Consider the following 23306-nt stretch of genomic DNA (forward strand, 5'->3'; position numbering starts at 1 on the left):
TAAACTACGTCTGTTGCAGCAAGAGAATTAACCCACTGAATCCATCTCGGATGCAAAGCTTTAGCATTAGGAATGCTTGCTTTAGTCACCGCTTCTAAAGCCGGTATAGGAGTTACGATTATTATTCGTTTACCTTGTGCTAGGGGCCTTTCTTTCGCTACAGCAGTCTGAACCGCAGTTAGAATTTTCTCCGTTGAACTGAATTTTATTTCAGCCTTTGTGTACAAATGTGATTTGTAAGCTATTGGTACCTTTTCTCCCTCATTAGAGGTTAGGTACGTGAATCCGCATCTTCCTGGGATGACTCGGATTACAAGATCACGTGTGTTGTCACGTGTATCTAATTTTGTTTTTGCTAACATGTCTGTTTGCAGTGATCTCAAAATTTCTGTGTGTTTTTGAGTCCAATTGATTTGTTTAAAATCAGGTTTAATTAGTTCGTAGAGAGGTTTAACCCTCTCTGCGTAATTTAGGATGTAAGTTCTTCCGAAATTTAGAAAACCTAGTATGGACTGTAAATTCTTCAGCGTTTTTGGAGCTTGGACTACAGCGCACTTCTCTAAGAAGTTGTCCGCTAGGCTTTTCCCTTCACTTGATAATTCGTACCCTAAAAACAGTACTGTCAGATGGGCAATTCGGGACTTTTTAAAGTTGAATTTGTAACCCTCTGCTGCGAACCCAAGTATAATGGTGTTCACTCTTTTCAAGTGAGTATCCAAGTCGTCGTCTGTGAGATAAATATCATCTACGTAAGATAATGCTTCATCATCATAGATTTGTAGTAACTCTGTTACCCTAGCTGAGAATAGTCTTGGACTGTTCTTGAACCCTTATGGGAGTCGACAGAATTTTTTCTGCGACCCAAATGCGGAGAAAGCGGTCAAATATCTGCTTTCTGGTGCAATGTTTTGACAAAAGAAGCCATTAGAAATGTCTAATGTCGTTTTATATTTTTTCCTAACTATGTTATTCATTAGGGCTGCACTATGCGAGTTTTGTACTGCAAAGGTTTTGCAACATGTATTAAGGTGTCTGTAGTCCAAAACTAGACGATATGAATTGTCTGGCTTGGAGACAGGAAACAAAGGATTGTTCATTTGAGAGGTGCATGTTTCAATCACCCCCTGGTACTCAAGTTGATCTAAGATCTCCCTGACTTGTTTTTTAGCTTCTTGCTTTATGGGATACTGCCGTTGGGCAGTTGGTTCACTTTTTAGTTGGATTTTGTGAGGAGGTGAATCCTCATCCCATCCTACATGATTTTTATATAATGCAGGTGCCTGGGCCACTGCCCATTTCCTTGCATATGTATATTATTTGTGAATCGGTATGTGATTCGAGAAGGCAGGCATAATCACTTCTTCGCCACGAGGGCACTCCCTGACAAACTCCGGGGGCCAATCTTTTTCAGCTAACAGAATATCATAGCCTTTTGAGAGCTTATCCCAAAATAGACCCTTAATTTTCCTAGTCTTATCACCCTCCATACGCAATGTTATTTCGTATATTTTATGGGGCTCGCTAAGTCTGGTGTCGGCAGTTTCAACCTGAATGTATTCATTCGTGTCCACTGTCTCCAGATGACTCATCAAGATCTTGCGCGCTATACTGATTTCTGCTGCACTGTCCAACATTGTCAATGCCCACTCCCCGTTTTTCAACTGTGTCCTCAGTATTCTCGGCATGGTTGATTACTCTAATACTGGCTACCTTCTTTTTCTGAAATTGAGATTTTTTACTCTGAGCAGGTTCCTTGTCTTTGGACTTGGTGTGCTCTCCTGGGTCTGACCGTCCTCTTCTTTCCGAATTCTGTGGAAGAGATCGAGAGGGACGTGTATCAATACTTTGATATCTATCAGGTTTATTTAGATTATCCCTATTTCTAAGGTTATATCTTTTCTCAGAGGGCTCCCTCTGGGGAGACTGGCGTTCTCGAGTCGGAGTTCTTTCCCTCCGTCGAGGAGACCTTCCTCTGGACTGGAAAACTTTTTCCTTGGGAGTGGATTGTTTATTTCCATCCCAGCTCTTTTTAGGAGTGTTTAAATTATTTTTAATAAATAATTTTTCAGGATTTTCGAGCAGTTGGGGCTTAACTGGTTTCCCACCCAAGCTGTCTCGACCTAATTCTTCATAGCATTTTTCTATGATTTTTGCAAGCTCAACAGGATCTTTTATATCTGTTTCCTTCAACTTCTGGCGGATCGCCACAGATGCTGCTTCTCCTTTAATGTTGGCTAATAATATAGCCGAGACCTGCTTGAAGTCTTTCAGTAATTTCATACCTAGATTTAAAGCTGGCTCTGGACCGAATTCATTTTGAATCTGTTTTAGCACTTCTGGTACTACCGCCATAGACGGAACACTGTGTGTTTTTGTGTAAATGGAAGCAAAGACTGTACCCCAAGTGTCGCAGTCCTCCACGTGTGGTGCGATTCCCATAGGAAGGCAGATGGTCAAGATGCTGTGTTTCTCAATAGGGGTAGTATCAGGAAATACTGCCTCTATTTGAGTGATTTTCTGTGCTAACCAGAAAGGAATTTGTTCCCGTTTTACAGGTGTTTTACCAAGACATGACTGTATGTTCTGTGGTGTAATTTTATTTGTATTCCCCTGATGAGGGGTCAGCTGTGGTACATTAACAGCTGGTTGGACTGTTGCAGTCCGCATTACATATTGGACTAATTGCCTATGTATTTTAATTAATGTGTTTAGCTGTACTAACAGCTCTTCTCTAGACATGTTTACAATGTCCGGATGTGGTGTGTAGAGAGTCAGAGTCAAAAACACTTTATTCGATTAAATTAAAATCACAAAAGTATGCTATACATACATAGTTGATTATTGGAGTATATAGAATTTTTTTTTAAAAAAGCTTAAAAACAAGGCACATTATATACAAATACAAAATTTCTTATTTACAAATTTCATTTTACAAAAGTTATAAAAAAATAAAATGTTTATCCTCGTACTGCACTGTCTATGGTTTGCTACTCAAATTCATTTATACATTGTGTGGAATGGAGTTTGTTCAATAATATATTTACAATAATATTTACAAACCTATAATACAATCCTATTAACAGTGCTACCCCTACTGGGCATACAGTTTTTAACAAAGGCTAGGACAATTGATCGATGCCATTCGCTCTGTTTCGACGCGACCTGATGGACATAGTGAGAAAGTTTGCCACCCCGTACATGATTAGGGGTGTTTCCATTAGCTGTAAAAACAGAAAGGCTGGTTTCACCTGGGTGAACTTGTTATCCTTTAATATGGGCTTAATATATTTCTCTCTTGCAATTCTGAAAAAAGGACAAAAAAAGAAGAAGTGTAGAGAATCCTGGTCTGAGAAATCGTCACACTTACAGGGGGCGTTCTCATGTGGTTTACACCATTTATTGTATTCACCCAACAAGAAGTGAGACTGATCAAAGCGAAATTTAGTGAGAAGCCACCGGTGGAAAGGTTTATTTACTACCGCCAAATATGGTTCGATAGCTAAAGATGTTATTGTCAAAAAATGGGACCTCACGGTTGGCTTCATGATCTCGCGAGTTTCTCTATCGGCTTCTCTTTTCTTTATATATTCCACTTTTGCCCAACTGATATCATCTTTTTGTAGGCCTTCAGGATTGGTATACAACTCAGGGCGGCCCATATATTGTGCTATTTTCTTAATGTAAGAAAGCCACTCGATCTCAGCCACACGATCCCGCCCCATACAGTCTTTTATAATCGTGTGGTTCAATGTTAAATTGGGATTAAGCCAGGTTTTAATCCATGCCCTCAGCGGTGCAAGAGACAACATATCTTCAATGTAACCCACCCCTAGTTCCATATGTGGTGTGTAGCTGGCTAGAACCGGCCACGTGGCTCCTGGTCTACCTAGTGGACCGAGCCTGGTAATGTGATCATTGTGTTTTAGGGCGCCATTAAACCAGAGCAGGTGCTCTTGAAATTTAAGTGGAATTTCAATCTCCTCGAAAGGAGCGTACTCTTCCGGAGGTTTCTCTATTTTGTAATAGTGAAATTCTTTTGTTCTAGCGTATACCGCTGGAAAGTTTATCCATGAATAGAATACCTCTGTCTGCCGATACTCGTGAGCCTCTATCACGAAAATTACTGTACCACCTTGAAGTGTCAGTCCGTTCTCTATAAGTTTTAACGTTATAGATCTTCTTAAGTGTGCCCGGATGATTATTGCACCCGGTACCATATCGTCGGAATCCTGCTGAGTTGCATTTACTGCGGCCCCAGTGGTTCCGTTATTTTCTGGCATTGTAAAAATGCAAGGTTTGCAGAGTAGGTCTCCAAGGAGACAAAGATTAGGTGCACAATATTTTGGAACACTGTATCCTTCAACGTTGAATAAACCAGAGCTTTACTTAGGAATCTCTTCCTACTAAGGTCGGGCGGATTTTAACCTTTCACCCACTCCAGACGTCTATTGGAGTATTTACGGGAGAAAGGGGTCTGTGAAATATGCACGACTGAGTTACTCTAACTGTCTTGCGTTAGTTTATCGCCTTACCAAACGTTGGGCGCCATGTAGTGTTGTTCCTAGTTTCCCACTAGGCCCTGCGCATTGGAATAACATAACCAGTAGTATCGACGTGGAACTGCGGATATTCCAGGCCTCCACTGACTATGCTAAACTTAATTGGGTTGTGTTACCAACTAGCTCAGAGGTCACTGGAAACTTTCTTCTCTGCATAGGAAGTGATCAGCTTCCTTGGCACAGACAAGAAGGGATTCAGTTTTCCAACAACCGTGCAACATGACAACTTTGCTCCTCAGATCAAGAGTCAATCTCTAGGGTCGTGTGAAACAATAGACATGTATTTCACTCAGTCAGTCTAGTGCAGTTTACTTTCACGAGATGTAGAGAATAGAGAGACGGGCGTTTGTCAATAAAGGGTTAACATTTATTGAACAGTCTTTCTTCTCGTACAAGAGAAATGTATTGCCACAATTGCAATAATTGTTATTATAAAAAGTACGTACAGTAAGATAAGTATTGCGAAATAGAACTGTAAAAGCATTGATATGGTTTCTTAGCCATACAATGGTTTAAAAGTAATAAAACATATATACTGTCATATATACATTAGGCTAACATACTCAACTGGTGCTTCTAACTAAGCCTACCCCAGTGTGCCAGACCTAAGCCTAACACGTGGAAGGGGAGCAAGTAAGTAGCTTTAAGTTAAGTTGGTTTTGCCAAGGTTTGTTTCAAGAATTCTCGTCTAAGGGTTTAGTCAACACCATACCTCTGAATAGAATGATGGAGGATTGGTATCTCCTTCAGGGGTCACTCTCGATATCCCAGTCACCCGCAAGGGTAGACCGGAAACGCCGGAGCTGGATTTCTCTGCACGAGAAAGGCAGCGGCTTTTCTTCAGCGCGTCGAGGAAGGAGGGGGGACAGCGTCCGCGGGCAGCTGGAATCTGCTGGATGTCTTCGCAGAGGACGGCTGTTCAGCTCCTAAGCGTACTGCACCATAGTTCGCGCTTTGGCAGCGATAATGGTATCAGCAGCTTCACCACCACAGGGACAGCAGGCTGCAGCGACAGAGTGCTAGCTTCACCAACACAGGGTCTTGCAGGCAGCTAGTATCAGCAACAGTAGCTCGCATTGCTTAAGGCAACGTTGGTAATATTTATACCTGACAGGTGCCGGGTTTGACGCAAGTTTGCTGGACATAAGACGTCAATTAAAGATGTCACTAGGAAGTGATAGTTATCAGTTGCTCATTAGAGTTCCATTACCAATCAAAACACAGCAAGCGGGGATTTCCAGGTTTGCGGAGTTTTTATCTTGTTGAATAACTCGGAGTGTTATCTAGGAATATCAGATAGTGACTACTGCTCTGTCATTGCACTAATTGGTCGCAAAGGAAGTGGCAGAGAGAACTATGCTGGAATGTGGCTCTGTTCGTGTGAGGCCAGAGATGACTTTTCAGAAAATCGCACTTGAACGGTTATGCCAATATAGGGAATAAATGGATTTATAGCCGAATAGGGGCATAAGGTCACAGTATCGATCAGGAACCTAGATAAACACGCAACACCTGCTATGCCAAGGCCAAAGCACACTGTGATTCCTAGTGCAATTTCTATACTCGAAGAGGGAGCCATTATAACTTTCCTGAGAAACAACCCTTTAGGAGACCTCTGCGAATCTGCCACCTGGTCAGTGCCACACATGTTAAGAAAACACTTTTGTGTGGCATTCAAACCTGTCAACAGGCTTTAGTGGTCCTATTGTGTTAAATACCTTATTTCAGATATCTGCATCATCAGTGCACTAGCCCCGCTTTTTGAGAACTGCTTTACCGTCTATTCAGAACAAGTCTTACTACAGCCACACATGCTCCAACAGGAAAATGTTACCTTGTAACAACCTTATCGTAGCATGTGATGCTGTATAACCAAATGTGCCCATCCTCTTTAAGTGTCAAAAAGTGATGATACCTGATTGTCTTCCAAGTCCCCTATAATGTTAGTTCTGGCTTGTTAATGTGGTATTATTGAAACTTCCCTTAAAATGAATGGTAGTCCTTTAGAATCCCAAACCGGCTGCAATTTGAATATAGTGGTGAACACCTACAATGATCGCACCACTTTCACAAATTTGAACGTAGGATCAAATATTAATATTCTTAATAACTTTATGTGTGGATAATTTTTACACAGAGCCTAACCTTTTCTTTTAAGGGAATTGAAGCTTCAAATAAACCATAAACCTTTCAATTATCATACAGCCCAAATGGGGATGAAACTTATTGGGAAGATCTTGGAGGTGAGTAAGTTTATCATCCAGTAATAAGTACAGTAGTCAAATAGAGAAACCTTATGTTCTTTTTTTATCTGCTCCTTTTCAACTTTGGCAGTCCCCCATACATCCGTCACACACTGCCTGTGGAACCCAAATAGTGCATCTGAGGTACCAGACTCAGTCACTTATATGGAACTGTTACATGCAGCCTGTTCTGAAAGGAGAAATAACTCTGCATAAGGCTTAGTTGCACTTTGTTCTGAATGACGAGAATGTTACGCATCACACTCTCCATCCCAGGAAATTGTGAATGCAAAAATAACTGTACTGCACTAACTCCACTCTGTACACAGTTTATAAATTGTGGATTCGCTGTATATGTTTGACGTCCAGTTACACAATGGCGGGATTGGCAATATGGCCATGTATGTGTTGTAGATTCAGTGACACCGGATATGAGTAGAGCCTCAATTGTCCTTCCAAAGAGTTGAATGAATATTGCAACAAAGATTTTTATAGTGGAAGTTAATGGTGAAATGTTAGTCTCCTGCTCCACTGCATGTAAACCAGCGGGCTCTTCTGCATTATGCTACTGTGAATGAAAAATAAACCTGTGTATAGTTTGTGCACATTGTTACACCAAACCTGTGAACAGTGAGCCTTGGCTCATTGTCATATTCATCCTGTTTTTCCTCTCATTCAGGTGGCGTCCTGGGAGCTCTATTCAACCAACTTAATTACTGGCTTACAATGTTTAGAATCAGGTAAGATGGCCTTCCTGCCAACAAAAAAAATCCAGTTTCTAAACCAAATCCTATCAAATGATATAAGGGCCAAACACCTTACACAATATACAACATAACAGTGAAAACACCATTTACTGCTGATACTTATAAAAAGGATACAAAAATGTCTACTGTACACTCCTATGAAACCGGTTTATATGGCACCTATTAAGAAATTCACAAATGCATTTAACTAATGTGGTGATGTCCCCTAATGCAAGCAACCCCCTCGCTTGCTTTATTTCTGGATGCTGGCACCTAATTGGGACAATCCATTGTGCGGTTGTGACTCCGTTTCTTAACTCCCTACTACAGCTCATTTCCTGTCCGTGTTGCGTGTTTTGCTCTATTTTTGCCACTTGGTATGCCGAGCAGTTCCATTCCGATTAGATTTCAAATTTTTCTTTTTAGCAGTAGTTGCTTTTTGCATTTTTCCTTTTTTTCTGATTTGTGTGCTGCCTCTTATTGCTTTTCCTTTCCCCGTCTCTTTAAACCCTTCAACTTAATGATGTGTTACAGCTGTGATTCAAGTAACTCATCCAGCATTCAGTGTATGCCAGATTTTATTTTTCCCATAAGCAACAATGCTGGTGACCTGATTAGGAGAAGCATTATAATCTGTGGCTCATGATCACTACCACAGAAAGGCAGCCTCATAGAAGCCATATGAATGTTTTTACTGGACAAATGCTACTCTAAGGAAATGGCAACCTTTGTGTATGTGTGGTTTATTTGTAGTAACTGAAATATAATTTACTTCCCTAAGCGAAGAAGCAGTTGAAAATGTTATGTACATCCTGCGCTGCTTTGTTTCATTCCTTTGAGAGAGTGAAGTTTCCAGTTGTTGGCTGAGGTAGAAAGAAGGCTATTTATGGGTACGGATTGTGCTGCCAGAAGGAAGGTTAGCTTGGCTTTGCGACAGGTTAAAATATTGTTCACATTAAAGAGGTTCTAAAGTCATTGCTTTACAATAGAATTGAAAAGGTTGCTCCTGTTTCCTCATTTGTCATATTAGATATGGGACACATGCCCATGGTATTTTTTTGTCATTTGTTCGTGATCTTCTCTACCCTAATGACAAGTTTAATTTGTTGATGAAATCTGTGGTTCCCACTATACTTCCATTACTTAAGCAAGCTGGTACGTTCTTCTTTTGTTGTTTGTTGATTGAGACCACATGATAATTCCCTGTTCCATTGGTGGAGGCAAACAGCTAGAAGATTTTCTTATTCGGTGAGAATGGGAGATGCTCCCTTTTTTTTAACAGTAATTTAGGAGAGTTGTGTTCCCCTCTTTTCCAGTCTGCTGTATGGTAGCAGTGATGAGCCTTTTCCAATACATTGGGAAGAGTGCTCCCTTTTCTTGCGTCTATGTCAGTTTAGCTGCTTTGCTTTTGCTTTTGTTTTTCCAGTTGCTCAGAGCAGCACCCTCCACCCATTGTCACCTCTTTTTTGTGTTTTTAGAGGAAAAGATTGTTTTTAACATTTTCTGTGTTTCCCACGAGACTAAAGGTCCAATGTTGTTTTGCAGTTTTTCTATATGCACTTTCCTTTTATTTTGATTGAGGAGAGTTGTGATCTTCTGTGCTCTCTTCCTACTTTTTGATTGCTTTACATGAGCTATTTAAACCTTGTTTCCTGTGGGCTAAGGGGAGAGATATTCTTTATTTTCAGACATTACCAAGCAGGTCTGTTCTCTTTATTAGCAATTGAAAAAACCTCTTGTAAAGGGCCGCTCTTCTGACTGGTTGGCTACATTGGCAGAATCTGAAAGGGACTTTTTGAGAACTTTCTTATGGCAACATTTTTAGGTCTCGTAGTGAAAACAGCGCGTAAGCTGACTGTGCTTCCCAGGAGACAGTACCGGCCGCGCGCATTTCCTGTTGAAGGAGGCGATCTCAGCGGGCCACGCGCTCACGAACGCGCTCAGCTGCTGTCTCCTGGGAAGCTCCAAACACGCATGCGCATACACGCAGACACACACACGCGCATACACAGAGACACACATGCATACACAGGCACACCCCCCCCACCGCACCTACACACACTAGTGCACCTACACGCACACACAGAGAACACACACACACACACACACACACACACACACACACACACACACACACACACACACACACACACACACACACACACACACACACACACACACACACACACACACACACACACACACACACACACACACACACACACACACACACACACACACATACACGTGTTACCATCCTTGTGGGGACTATGTGTGAATACCTGCCTTGTGGGGACTTACCTTTCCCAATGTTTTTAAAACACACAACTAACAGAAAAATGTTAAGAAAAAATTCATGATACAGGATCCTGCTTCAAATTTGCAAATATATTGTTATTTAATCGCGCGCACAGCACCATCCTTGTGGGGACTTGAACACGTGCTACCATCCTTGTGGGGACCTAGTCCATAACACTATTTGTGATTGAATACAGTCAAAGCCACATGGCTAAATGTTTATTTTAGCAACAATATACACAAACAACATTATAATATATTCATATATGAATTGCAGCATATATAATAGGGGTATACAATAAAGGCAGATTATCTTAATGTGCAGAAAATACCATATCATGCTTAACGAAAGACACTTAAAGCTGCATTTAACCGATTTATTAGTGCTTAAAATGTTAGGAGATAAGGGAACTAACACATAAATAAATTAACACATGGAACAAAGGAATATGGTCAAGTGGAATCCAGAGCTTGAGTAGCTGCTTACATTTTTACCAAGATAGATGTTTAAGTTCCCACAGAGATACTGAAATAGTGTGTACATTCAAAGCTTGAATCCCATTATAAAGGATTTGAAGCTAATGATGTTCAAGTCCACACAGAGGTTGTGTGTAATTATAGAAATGCTCAAGTCCCCACAGAGATAGTGTGTTATCATAGAGATGTTCAAGTCCCCACAGAGATGGTGTGTTATTATAGTGATGTTCAAGTCCCCACAGAGATGGTGTGTTATTATAGTCATGTTCAAGTCCCCACAGAGATGGTGTGTTATTATAGTGATGTTCAAGTCCCCACAAAGATAGTGTGTTATTATAGCGATGTTTAAGTCCCCACAGAGATAGTGCATGAAGGTGATTGTGTTTAAGTCTTCATTAAAATAGGGCCCGATTCACAAAGGTAAACGTAGACAAAAAGTCTATCTTTACTACTTTTCAGTAATCACAAAGGTACATTTTGACCAAAAGTCTAACTTTGCCTCATGGCACCCCCTTGTGCTTCAAGTCGAAACAGAGCTTGTGTTTAGTTACTTGAAGTCCCCACAGACATAGTATGTTTTTATAGTGATGTTCAAGTATTATAGTTTTTTTTAAGCCCATACAAATACAGAGTGTTATTATAGTTATGTTTAAGTCCCCACAGAGATAGTGCACAAAGATGATTGTGTTGAAGTCCTCATTAAAATAGGTCCCGATTCACAATGGTAAACTTAGACCAAAAGTCTAACTTTGCTACTTTTCAGTATTCAAAAAGCCCCATACAGAGAATGCAAAGCTGGTGATGCTCAAGCCAAAACAGAGCTTGTGTGTAATTAAATGAATGTTCAAGTCCCCACAAAGATGGTGTGTGACTATAGTATTACCACGGTCACCAAATAGAATGTGTGTGATTATAGACATGCCCAGGTCCCCACAGAGATAGTGTGTGATTATAGACATGCCCAGGTCCCCACAGAGATAGCATGTGATTATAGACATGCCCAGGTCCCCACAGAGATAGTGTGTGAATATAGACATACCCAGGTCCCCACAGAGATAGTGTGTGATTATAGACATGTCCAGGTCCTCACAGAGATAGTGTGTGATTATAGACATGCCCAGGTCCCCACAGAGATAGTGTGTGATCATAGACATGCCCAGGTCCCCACAGAGATAGTGTGTGATTATAGACAAGCCCAGGTCCCCACAGAGATTGTGTGTGATTATAGACATGCCCAGGTCCCCACAGAGATAGCATGTGATTATAGACATGCCCAGGTCCCCACAGAGATAGCGTGTGAATATAGACGTGCCCAGGTCCCCACAGAGATAGTGTGTGATTATAGACATGCCCAGGTCCCCACAGAGATAGTGTGTGATTATAGACATGCCCAGGTCCCCACAGAGATAGTATGTGATTAATGGGATGCACAGGGATAGCACACAGAGATAGTGCATGATTGTAGTCATGTACAAGTCCTGACAAATATATTACAGTGATGTTTAAGTCCCCACAGTGATAATGTGTGATTACCATCATATTCAAGTCTCCACAGTGATGTGTGTAATGATAGGTATGTTGAAAAATCCATACCGAACGTATTAATATAGATCGCATTAGTCAGTGCCAAAAAGGTGTTTCTTGGGTGGAGTTTGGGTGTTCCCATGCATTCACCCATATATTCTGGCACATTCCCTGATTTACCGCGACAAGTAAACCTGGGGATGATTAACATTGGATGCCTTCCTGATAGAGGCGTCCCATGCATCCACCCATATATTCTGGCACACTCCCAGGTTTACCACAAGTAAACCTGGGGACGCATTAACATTGTATGCCTTCCTGATAGAGGCGTCCCATGCATCCACCCATATATTCTGGCGCATTCCCAGATTTACCGCGACAAGTAAACCTGGGGATGCATTAACATTGTATGCCTTCCTGATAGAGGCGTCCCATGCATCCACCCATATATTCTGGCACACTCCCAGATTTACCACGACAAGTAAACCTGGGGATGATTAACATTGTATGCCTTCCTGATAGAGGCGTCCCATGCATCCACCCATATATTCTGGCACACTCCCAGATTTACCACGACAAGTAAACCTGGGGATGATTAACATTGTATGCCTTCCTGATAGAGGCGTCCCATGCATCCACCCATATATTCTGGCACACTCCCAGATTTACCACGACAAGTAAACCTGGGGATGCATTAACATTGAATGCCTTCCTGATAGAGGCGTCCCATGCATCCACCCATATATTCTGGCACACGCCCAGATTTACCACGACAAGTAAACCTGGGGACGCATTAACATTGAATGCCTTCCTGATAGAGGCGTCCCATGCATCCACCCATATATTCTGGCACACTCCCAGATTTACCACAAGTAAACCTGGGGATGCATTAACATTGTATGCCTTCCTGATAGAGGCGTCCCATGCATCCACCCATATATTCTGGCACACTCCCAGATTTACCACGACAAGTAAACCTGGGGATGCATTAACATTGTATGCCTTCCTGATAGAGGCGTCCCATGCATCCACCCATATATTCTGGCACACTCCCAGATTTACCACGACAAGTAAACCTGGGGATGATTAACATTGTATGCCTTCCTGATAGAGGCGTCCCATGCATCCACCCATATATTCTGGCACATTCCCAGATTTACCGCGACAAGTAAACCTGGGGATGCATTAACATTGTATGCCTTCCTGATAGAGGCGTCCCATGCATCCACCCATATATTCTGGCGCATTCCCAGATTTACCACGACAAGTAAACCTGGGGATGCATTAACATTGTATGCCTTCCTGATAGAGGCGTCCCATGCATCCACCCATATATTCTGGCACACTCCCAGATTTACCGCGACAAGTAAACCTGGGGATGCATTAACATTGTATGCCTTCCTGATAGAGGCGTCCCATGCATCCACCCATATATTCTGGCACACTCCCAGATTTACCAAGACAAGTAAACCTGGGGATGCATTAACATTGGATGCCTTCCTGATAGAGGCGTCTCAGGCATCCACCCATATATTCTGGCACACTCCCAGATTTACCATGACAAGTAAACCTGGGGACGCATTAACATTGGATGCCTTCCCGATAGAGGCGTCTCAGGCATCCACCCATATATTCTGGCACACTCCCAGATTTACCACAAGTAAACCTGGGGATGATTAACATTGTATGCCTTCCTGATAGAGGCGTCCCATGCATCCACCCATATATTCTGGCACACTCCCAGATTTACCACGACAAGTAAACCTGGGGATGATTAACATTGTATGCCTTCCTGATAGAGGCGTCCCATGCATCCACCCATATATTCTGGCACACTCCCAGATTTACCACGACAAGTAAACCTGGGGATGCATTAACATTGTATGCTTTCCTGATAGAGGCGTCCCATGCATCCACCCATATATTCTGGCACATTCCCAGATTTACCACGACAAGTAAACCTGGGGATGATTAACATTGTATGCCTTCCTGATAGAGGCATCCCATGCATCCACCCATATATTCTGGCTCACTCCCAGATTTACCACGACAAGTAAACCTGGGGATGCATTACCATTGTATGCCTTCCTGATAGAGGCGTCCCATGAATCCACCCATATATTCTGGCACATTCCCAGATTTACCACGACAAGTAAACCTGGGGATGATTAACATTGTATGCCTTCCTGATAGAGGCGTCCCATGAATCCACCCATATATTCTGGCACATTCCCAGATTTACCACGACAAGTAAACCTGGGATGCATTAACATTGTATGCCTTCCAGATAGAGGCGTCCCATGCATCCACCCATATATTCTGGCACATTCCCAGATTTACCACAACAAGTAAACCTGGGGACGCACTAACACTGTATGCCTTCCTGATAGAGGCGTCCCATGCATCCACCCATATATTCTGGCACATTCCCAGATTTACCGCGACAAGTAAACCTGGGGATGCATTAACATTGTATGCCTTCCTGATAGAGGCGTCCCATGCATCCACCCATATATTCTGGCACACTCCCAGATTTACCACAAGTAAACCTGGGGATGCATTAACATTGTATGCCTTCCTGATAGAGGCGTCCCATGCATCCACCCATATATTCTGGCGCACTCCCAGATTTACCGCGACAAGTAAACCTTGGGATGCATTAACATTGTATGCCTTCCTGATAGAGGCGTCCCATGCATCCACCCATATATTCTGGCACACTCCCAGATTTACCACGACAAGTAAACCTAGGGACGCATTAACATTGTATGCCTTCCTGATAGAGGCGTCCCATGCATCCACCCATATATTCTGGCACATTCCCAGATTTACCACGACAAGTAAACCTGGGGATGCATTAACATTGTATGCCTTCCAGATAGAGGCGTCAAATGCATCCACCCATATATTCTGGCACACTCCCAGATTTACCACAAGTAAACCTGGGGACGCATTAACATTCAATGCCTTCCTGATAGAGACGTCCCATGCATCCACCCATATATTCTGGCACATTCCCAGATTAACCACGACAAGTAAACCTGGGGATGCATTAACATTGTATGCCTTCCAGATAGAGGCGTCCCATGCATCCACCCATATATTCTGGCACACTCCCAGATTTACCACGACAAGTAAACCTGGGGATGATTAACATTGTATGCCTTCCTGATAGAGGCGTCCCATGCATCCACCCATATATTCTGGCACACTCCCAGATTTACCACAAGTAAACCTGGGGACGCATTAACATTGAATGCCTTCCTGATAGAGGCGTCCCATGCATCCACCCATATATTCTGGCACACTCCCAGATTTACCACAAGTAAACCTGGGGACCCATTAACATTGAATGCCTTCCTGATAGAGGCGTCCCATGCATCCACCCATATATTCTGGCACATTCCCAGATTTACCGCGATAAGTAAACCTGGGGACGCATTAACATTGAATGCCTTCCTGATAGAGGCGTCCCATGCATCCACCCATATATTCTGGCACACTCCCAGATTTACCACGACAAGTAAACCTGGGGATGCATTAACATTGAATGCCTTCCTGATAGAGGCGTCCCATGCATCCACCCATATATTCTGGCACATTCCCAGATTTACCACGACAAGTAAACCTGGGGATGCATTAACATTGTATGCCTTCCAGATAGAGGCGTCCCATGCATCCACCCATATATTCTGGCACACTCCCAGATTTACCACAAGTAAACCTGGGGACGCCTTAACATTGAATGCCTTCCTGATAGAGGCGTCCCATGCATCCACCCATATATTCTGGCACATTCCCAGATTTACCACGACAAGTAAACCTGGGGATGCATTAACATTGAATGCCTTCCTGATAGAGGCGTAACAAGGAAACATATCTTTATTCCTCCTTGTTTGTCCAGAATACTGCACACTTGGAAAGAGGAAAATGCATCTAAGGAATGCCTCTGTGCGGGAAGGTGTCCCTTCCTCAATAAAAGAATCTTTCCTGCAACACAGGCACCCTTTCACTACGGCACAAAGGTGCCTGCGTTGGCGCTAGGTAGCACAGAAAATAATCCCGGTTTTATGGTATTTATTGTATGACATTTCCGTCTGTATTTATCCATATTTATAAATATGCACTCATGCTTGAATGTCTACTAGGTTTCAGTGCTGTAAACACCTGCAGAAGAGAAATTAATGCACTTTTAAGAAAATATGCACTTTTCAGTATCAACCTTGTGCATATCTACTGCTGTTAAAGGCTCTTTACTAAAATTCCTTTCTTTTTTAGCTCCCTTACCTATCAATCTACACAGATATGTGCCTGGCAGTCATGGTAGACAGTATTTAGAATTACTCAAAAATTAACACAATGTCTGTTTTTATCCACATTTAAAAATAAATACAGACAAGAAAATAAATGTTTTCACTTTGTATTTATCTGTTAAAATCAGTAAAAACGGAAAACAGGTAGCCAGCACAGTGAGAAAGCAGCAATGCGCAAAGTATTTATAAATATAGCCCATTCCTGCCCTCTCCATTTGATGCAGTGCATCATGTTGTCTTGCTGCTTTGTGCTACGTCAAATCTTGGTAAATTTAACCCTAAGTCTGAAAGTAGGAATCTTCACAGTGACTTCGTCCAACGGCTCAACGAAAACAACGCCTCCTCTTTGGACACCCTTGGCTGCCTTGCCCAGCTAAGCTTTAACTTCAAAAATTCTTCTAAATCCGAAGGTAAATGGAGACGCAGCCCAATCAACTTCTTGTATCCAAACTGTGGTCCACGATGAGATGCCCACAGTTGGTGCTTTGAACATTTAGGCACTCTTTTTCACTTAAAAATTTTAAATTTACAAATTCATAACTCTCATTCTACTGATAAAACATGAATATAAACTTAAGATAATCATCCCATTTCAGAAATTTCTCCATTACCATTACCTGGTGGACTATTTTTAATGTGTTTTTAACATGATTCTTGAACAGCCAACCTGTCAATGATCTTTCTCCTCATGCATCAAACCATTTGGAGATAATTTGACAGACTGCATACAAGTGGCTTCCCTAGTGTGTTTTCTCAATAGCCTTAATGCCTCTGCTTGTTGTGTTACCCCCATGGAATGGCAAATCCATATTATCCCCTTCCTCCGGGGATTTTTTATATGCTGCACAGAGGAATAGAAGATGAGCCATTCTTTCATCTTGCAAATTACATGACGGCATAGAGCTGGACAGGCGGTATATGTTCTACCGTTTGGAACAAAAACCACAGAGTTAAAGAGATCAGTCTGAATTTTACACATAACTAACTAGCCACTAGGAGAGTAATAAAGTCAAAATAGCGTTAATGAAAACCAGTACATTTAAAATCCAGAAAGGCTACAGTTAGGAACTTCTGAGTCAGGAATTAGTCATTTGTTTCTTTGGCACAGTATTCCAATGTATTTTTGGAGAGTGTTCTTTAGATAGTGGTTGGGAGTTCATCCTGTCTTTGTATTTCACTTCAAAGTCAAGTAATGTTTGCATTGACCACACACTTCTAAAGCACAGGATTTTACATTGCCTATCATAATAAGAAATACCAAGTGTTACACCACCTTACCACCTTTTGATTTGAAATCTAGCCACAAACAGAACATGATCACCTGTTTAAAAAAAGACCTACAGAACTTCCCCGTGGCCCTATTCCATTAACTCTGAAAATGAGGTTGTCTATAGACTTTTATTTTGCGATAAACACTCCCATCATTGATAATAAAACCCAACTTAGATCCAAAAGTCCCCAGTAATTATCGGCTCATACCATGTTATCATAAACCGAGCTAGATCACTGAAAACCCAGTAGGATCACCATTGCAAGTGTACTGCAACCAATACCAGTTATAAAATACCTCTCAGTGTGGATTCCACCCAACGCCTGCACAGTATTACTGACTATTAGTGAATTTTCAGAATGATAACAGACAGAGGGGCATATGTACAAGCCCCTATCGCCACCACAATATCACTTTTTCTGATGTTATGGTGGCGTTAGGGCCTTAGCCTTATTTAGCAGCATGAAGCCACTTACCGTGGCTTAATGCTGCCTGGTAAATAAGGCCCCCTTTCATGCTATTTTTAGTGTGAAACACTTGGGCAGTGGATGTTGGGGGGTGTTCCACTGCAACAGCCATTGATTTTGACGCTGCCCCCTATGTACAAGGGTACATAGGAGGCAGCGCCAACATTAATACTAGGGAAAACCTGGTCTTAACTTGGCAAAATGACGAGAAATGCATTATTTTCCCTCGTTTTTGCATTTTCCATGTGTGCTGCCTTGTGCAGCACACATGGAAAAAGCAAACAGCCATGGATTGTTATGTATCGGAAGGTCCCCCTTCCTGTACATGAACAATCTGTAAAAAATTGTCATTGTGTGTCTTTTATGTATGCTACATGAAGCAGCACACATAAAAGTGACAAAATGGCATTTTAGGATTGTTTATGAGCAGGAAGGGACACCTTCCTACACATAAACAATCCTCCCCTGCACGCAGACACCCTTGCACTATTGTGCAAGGCTGCCTGCGTTGGTGCTACAATGCTAAGTTTAGTGCAGGCGCAGTGGGAAATACAAGGTTGCACCATATCCTTGTAATTATGGCGCTGCCTTGCGTTTCTAAAGTGGCAGACTGAGGCGTTATGCCATGACAGCTAACACGCCACTCTACCACTTCCTTGTACATATATCCCGGAGAGACTGTTGATCTCCTATGTGTCTAGTGGTTGAATAGAAAACATCAGCAAAAGGAATCTTTACTGCGTTGCATTATTTTCGTCTTCAATGAAGCGCAGACCTATAATTTTCAGGAAAATCAGGACAATATACAGGAAACACTTTTACTTTGGCAGGAGCATCTCAAATATGAGATGCTGAACAAAATAAAATGTGTGCAGCACCAGTAGTGACTATTACAGAAACAAGGATGTGATAGGAACTTGCAGAACATAAGGACAGTCACCAATGGAGATAAAGAGACTTCCTCAGATTTGCAAAATGTTTTTCGTCTGGCACAGAAGGCACTGTTAAAAGCAATTGGGGCACATTTATGAGAGGCTTGCATTGTGTTTGCATATATGAAAAACAAGGACCCCCTGGCAAAGTAAGAACTTCTAGGACTGGGTAAAACACAATGTGGGTATCTTCCTAGACAGTCAAATTTCTAAACGTCTATATTTAATTCGTCATTCAAAAGCAACAAATATATAAAGTCAAGCAAGTGGGAATTATATAAAAAAAATTATTTTATTAAAAAATGAGAGAGTAAAAACACAGTCAATTCAACAGATAATTTTTCACACAAAATATACAATATATCACAATCACAATTTAAAATGTGAAAATGTTTTTATCTAATCCAATAAGTAGTAATGTGGCGAGATTGAGATTAATTCCGACGAGCGTTTTTCGGCGCTATAGCAGCGCCTTCTTCTGGGAATCGAGCCACAGATTCCTGTATTAAGAGGGACCCGCAGTCTATGAAATGTAGAACTGATGATATATTATTATTATTATTATTATTGGGACATTTGTAGAGCGCTGCGATTACGCACACCGGCGTGTCCACGCGCTGGAAGTGGGAATGGGCTACTGACAGGGGACACAGAAAACTGCGCTGGCCAATTATTTAGTGTAAAGATAAGTTTTGAGTTTTGCTCGGAAACTAGCCTCCTCTGGTTCCAGACGCAGGTCCGTTGGCAGCTTGTTCCAATTGGTTGCCGCCAGGTATCTGAAAGACCTGCCACCCATGCGGGCCTTCTTAATTCTTGGAATCCGCAGTAGGCCGCCCCCTGTGGATCTGAGCGCACGTGTTGGTATGTACGCTTCGATCAAATTCGTCAGAGGGTCGGGTGCCCTGCCATTCATGATGCGATGACAGGTACAGAGGGCTTTATACTCCACTCTTCTCCTCACAGGGAGCCAGTGTAGCTGCTGGAGGGCCGCCTTGGAAGACGCCCTTTTAGGCAGTCTGAGAATCAGACGCGCTGCCGCATTCTGCAGCACTTGCAGGCGGGCCATGCTTTTTTCTGGAGCACCCAGGTACAGCAGGTTCCCATAGTCCGACCTAGCTGTCACCAGGGCATGGACCAGGGTTTGACGGGCTTCAAGCGGGAGTAAGTCCAGGACCTTTCTCAGCTTCTTCAGGATCCCGAAACAGACTCCCACCACCCGATTGATCTGAGGGCCAAATGTAAGGCCCGCGTCAAACCACACCCCCAAATTGCGTGCCTCTAGGCAGGGGGTTGGGGTAGGTCCAAGGCAGGAAGGCCACCATGCCGGCGACCAGGCAGACTGGGCTCTCCCCACCACCAGCACCTCTGTCTTGCTGCCGTTCAGCTTCAAGCAGTTATTGGACATCCATTCGGCTAGATCTTTCATGCACGAACGGAAGCCATCGGCAGCAAGACAGGGCGCATGCGATAGGGAGATCACCAGCTGCGTGTCGTCGGCGTAGGAGACCAGTTGGAGGCCATGGCTCTCCACAATCGAGGCAACAGGCGCGACATACATATTAAAGAGGGTTGGGCTCAATGACGAGCCCTGCGGCACGCCTTGGCCCAAAGGCACCCCCTTCGAATAGCAGTCTCCCTGCCTGACTCGAAAACTTCTCCCCTTGAGAAAGTCTTGGATCCATCTCAGCGCGGTGCCTGAGATGCCACCTCTGTTCAGACACTGTAGCAAGATGTTGTGTGCTACAGTGTCGAACGCCGCGCTGAGGTCCAGCAGGATCAAAGCCATAGTTTGGCCTGCATCCACGCCCTCTCTCAGATGTTCCGTAGCCATGAGAAGGGCGGACTCGGTGGAATGTCGTGGCCTAAAGCCAAACTGCGTCGCATGGAGCAGTCCCCTTTCATCCACGTGCTTCATGATTTGGATATTAACCACCTTCTCCGCCACTTTTGACAGGAAAGGCAGGAGAGAGATGGGCCTAAGGTTTTCTAAGACCTCGAAGCCTAAGTGGGGTTTCTTCCGGAGCGGGAGCACCACCGCCTGTTTCCACCCATCCGGCAGCTTTCCCGATCCGAAAGATACGTCAAGGATGTGCCTTATATAAGGCTCCAAGACTTCCAAACTGTCTGCCAGGCGTTTTGGCGACACCGGATCCCACGGGGACCCTGATGTAACAGAGCGGCACACCGCTAATAATTCCTCACGAGGAGGAATATATCATAGGGCATTTTTAAATTAAACCCATGGCTGTTGAGATCTATAACCCAGTAGGATTCCATCCAGCATACACAATTTTTTGGTTTTAGCTGAATCTAGAACTATCATTATGGAACCAAACACACAAGGGAGGGGCTCCTCTCTTTCAATATGTATTATTGAATTTTTAATTCGTTTAATTTTAGCACTTTGCACTTTCTATATAATTTGCACTATACAGCAACAACTGCTCTTTGTCACTTTGAGTGATGTATATTGGAATGAAGTTTACATGTGAATATGAAATCTTTGCACAAGCACTTTATTCAGATCCCCACTTGGGATTTCTGAATTGAGTAGAATGTCTTAGAGTGCTGTAGAGTTGAGTGGTGCAGAGTTGAATAGCATTGAGTAAGTGGCATACAATGGAATAGCTTAGAGTGGAGTGGAGTGGCATAGAGCTGAGGCTTGTAAAGTGAGGTGACAGAGTACAGTGGCACAGAGGGGAGTGGAATACTGTAGAGTTGAGTGGGGTAGAGAGGAATACCAAAGAGTGCAGTGGCGTACAGTGGAGGGGTGTTGAGTGGGGTAGCATAGAGTGGAATTCTGTAGAGTGGAGTGGTGTAGGGTGGAATACAGTGAAGTGGCATACAGTAGAGTGGTGTACATTACAGGCTCAGGGATGCAGATGCCGGGTGGGGGGGGGTTAGTGTGGAGCCTGCGGGCTGGCTTTATGCATGGTAATAAAATATTACTTTGCATTGTTTTCAAACATAGAAATTCCTTGAAAAAAGAAAGGTTAAAGCAACGTTATAGTTAGGTGTGGGAAAAATATCTGTTTGGTTTTTTTAAATGTAGAAATTCACTGGACTAACGTTATAGTTAGGTGAATATAGCAGTCACAACAATTACATTTTGAACTCAGAAAAACATAGAAATTCACCAGTTATATTTAGCGGGGCTAACTATAACTTGCGCCCCCACCAAGCACTGCTATCGCCTCACATATTGCATCATTCATGACATGTTCTACGTCATCATTTTTGTTCCCACATAGATTACATACTTTTAGCCATATTTTGTGGCATCCTGTGTCCAAAATATATATTTAGATCCTCATTAATAGCTGAGCATGCTCACTGGCCAGAGCCATCAGTCACTTCCTACAATCTGTTCTATGTATGAATGAACTAATATCTGCACATATATAACTAGAAAACGAAGCACTGATCCAATGGTCTTTTTTATCATCCAATGCGCTATATACTATTCATATGCAAACTGATAGAAAGTGTTTTCTACATTTCATTATCAACCTTAAGAAAAGAAAATAGCTTTGTTTGGCATCCAAACATCAATACATTGTTTCCCACTCATGGGATCAGGTCTGATTGAGTCACCACTACCTCAAGACTACCATTGGCGTAGGATACAATGCTGAGCCCATGCTGTCCTGCGATGGTGGCAAGGGGGATCATATAGATGTTGAGTGTGGGGCTGAGCGACGATTCTTGGGGTACTCCGCAGTTGATATCAGTGGGTTCGGAGAGGAAGGGAGGGAGTCTGATCCACTGGTTTCGGCAGAGGAGAAAGGATTGGATCCATTTGAGGGCGGCTTCTTGTATCCCTGCGTCGTGAAGTCTGGCTGCGAGCGTGCAGTCTGAAATGGTTTTGAAGGCTGCGGAGAGGTCCAGAAGGATGAGGGCCGCAGTGTGTCCCTGGTCGAGTAGCGTGCGGCTGTCATCAGTGGTGGCGAAGAGGGCAGTCTCTGTACTGTGGTTGTGGCGGTAGCCAGACTGGGAGGCATCCAGGATGGAGTTCTCTTTGATGAAGGCGGTCAGTTGGGTATTTACGTGCCTCTCTGTGACTTTGGCCGAGAAGGGGAGGAGAGAGATGGGCCGGTAGTTTTTCAGGTCTGTTGGGTCTGCCATCGGTTTCTTGAGGAGGAGTTTAACCTCCCCCCCTCGCTTCCAGTCATCTGGGAAGATGCCGGACAAGAAGGAGGTGTTTACAGTCCATCCTAGTTCAAGTCAGATGGCGGCGGCAGCTCTTTGGTATATTTGCGGTGGACAGGGGTCCGTAGGGTCTCCTGAGTGGGTTTTCTTCATGGTTGTGGTGATGTGTTGGACAGTGGCAGGGTTCGAGGTCCTGATGGACAGCTTATCGGCAGAAATGGAGGGGGTGGTGTCCGGCATTTGTTCACTGAAGTAGTCGTAAAGGACCTTGATCTTCAGGTGGATGTAGGTACTGAGCTCGTCGCAGAGTTCCTGGGAAGGTGTGATG

At 43.1% G+C, this 23306-nt stretch overlaps 1 protein-coding gene across 2 annotated transcripts in view; it reads left to right on the forward strand.

Annotated features, from left to right (window-relative positions):
* The window catches only part of CLCN7 (Cl-/H+ antiporter 7), a 353427-nt gene that overhangs the window by 235625 nt on the left and 94496 nt on the right, over nt 1–23306 (forward strand). For both annotated transcript variants that reach the window (XM_086941381.1, XM_086941382.1), the window contains one exon: nt 7482–7542. In XM_086941381.1, the coding sequence (XP_086797507.1) occupies nt 7482–7542 (61 nt within the window). The remainder of the gene's footprint in view (nt 1–7481; nt 7543–23306) is intronic.

This window comes from Lissotriton vulgaris, chromosome 10, assembly GCF_964263255.1.
Source record: "Lissotriton vulgaris chromosome 10, aLisVul1.2, whole genome shotgun sequence".
NCBI classification, from domain to species: domain Eukaryota; kingdom Metazoa; phylum Chordata; class Amphibia; order Caudata; family Salamandridae; genus Lissotriton; species Lissotriton vulgaris.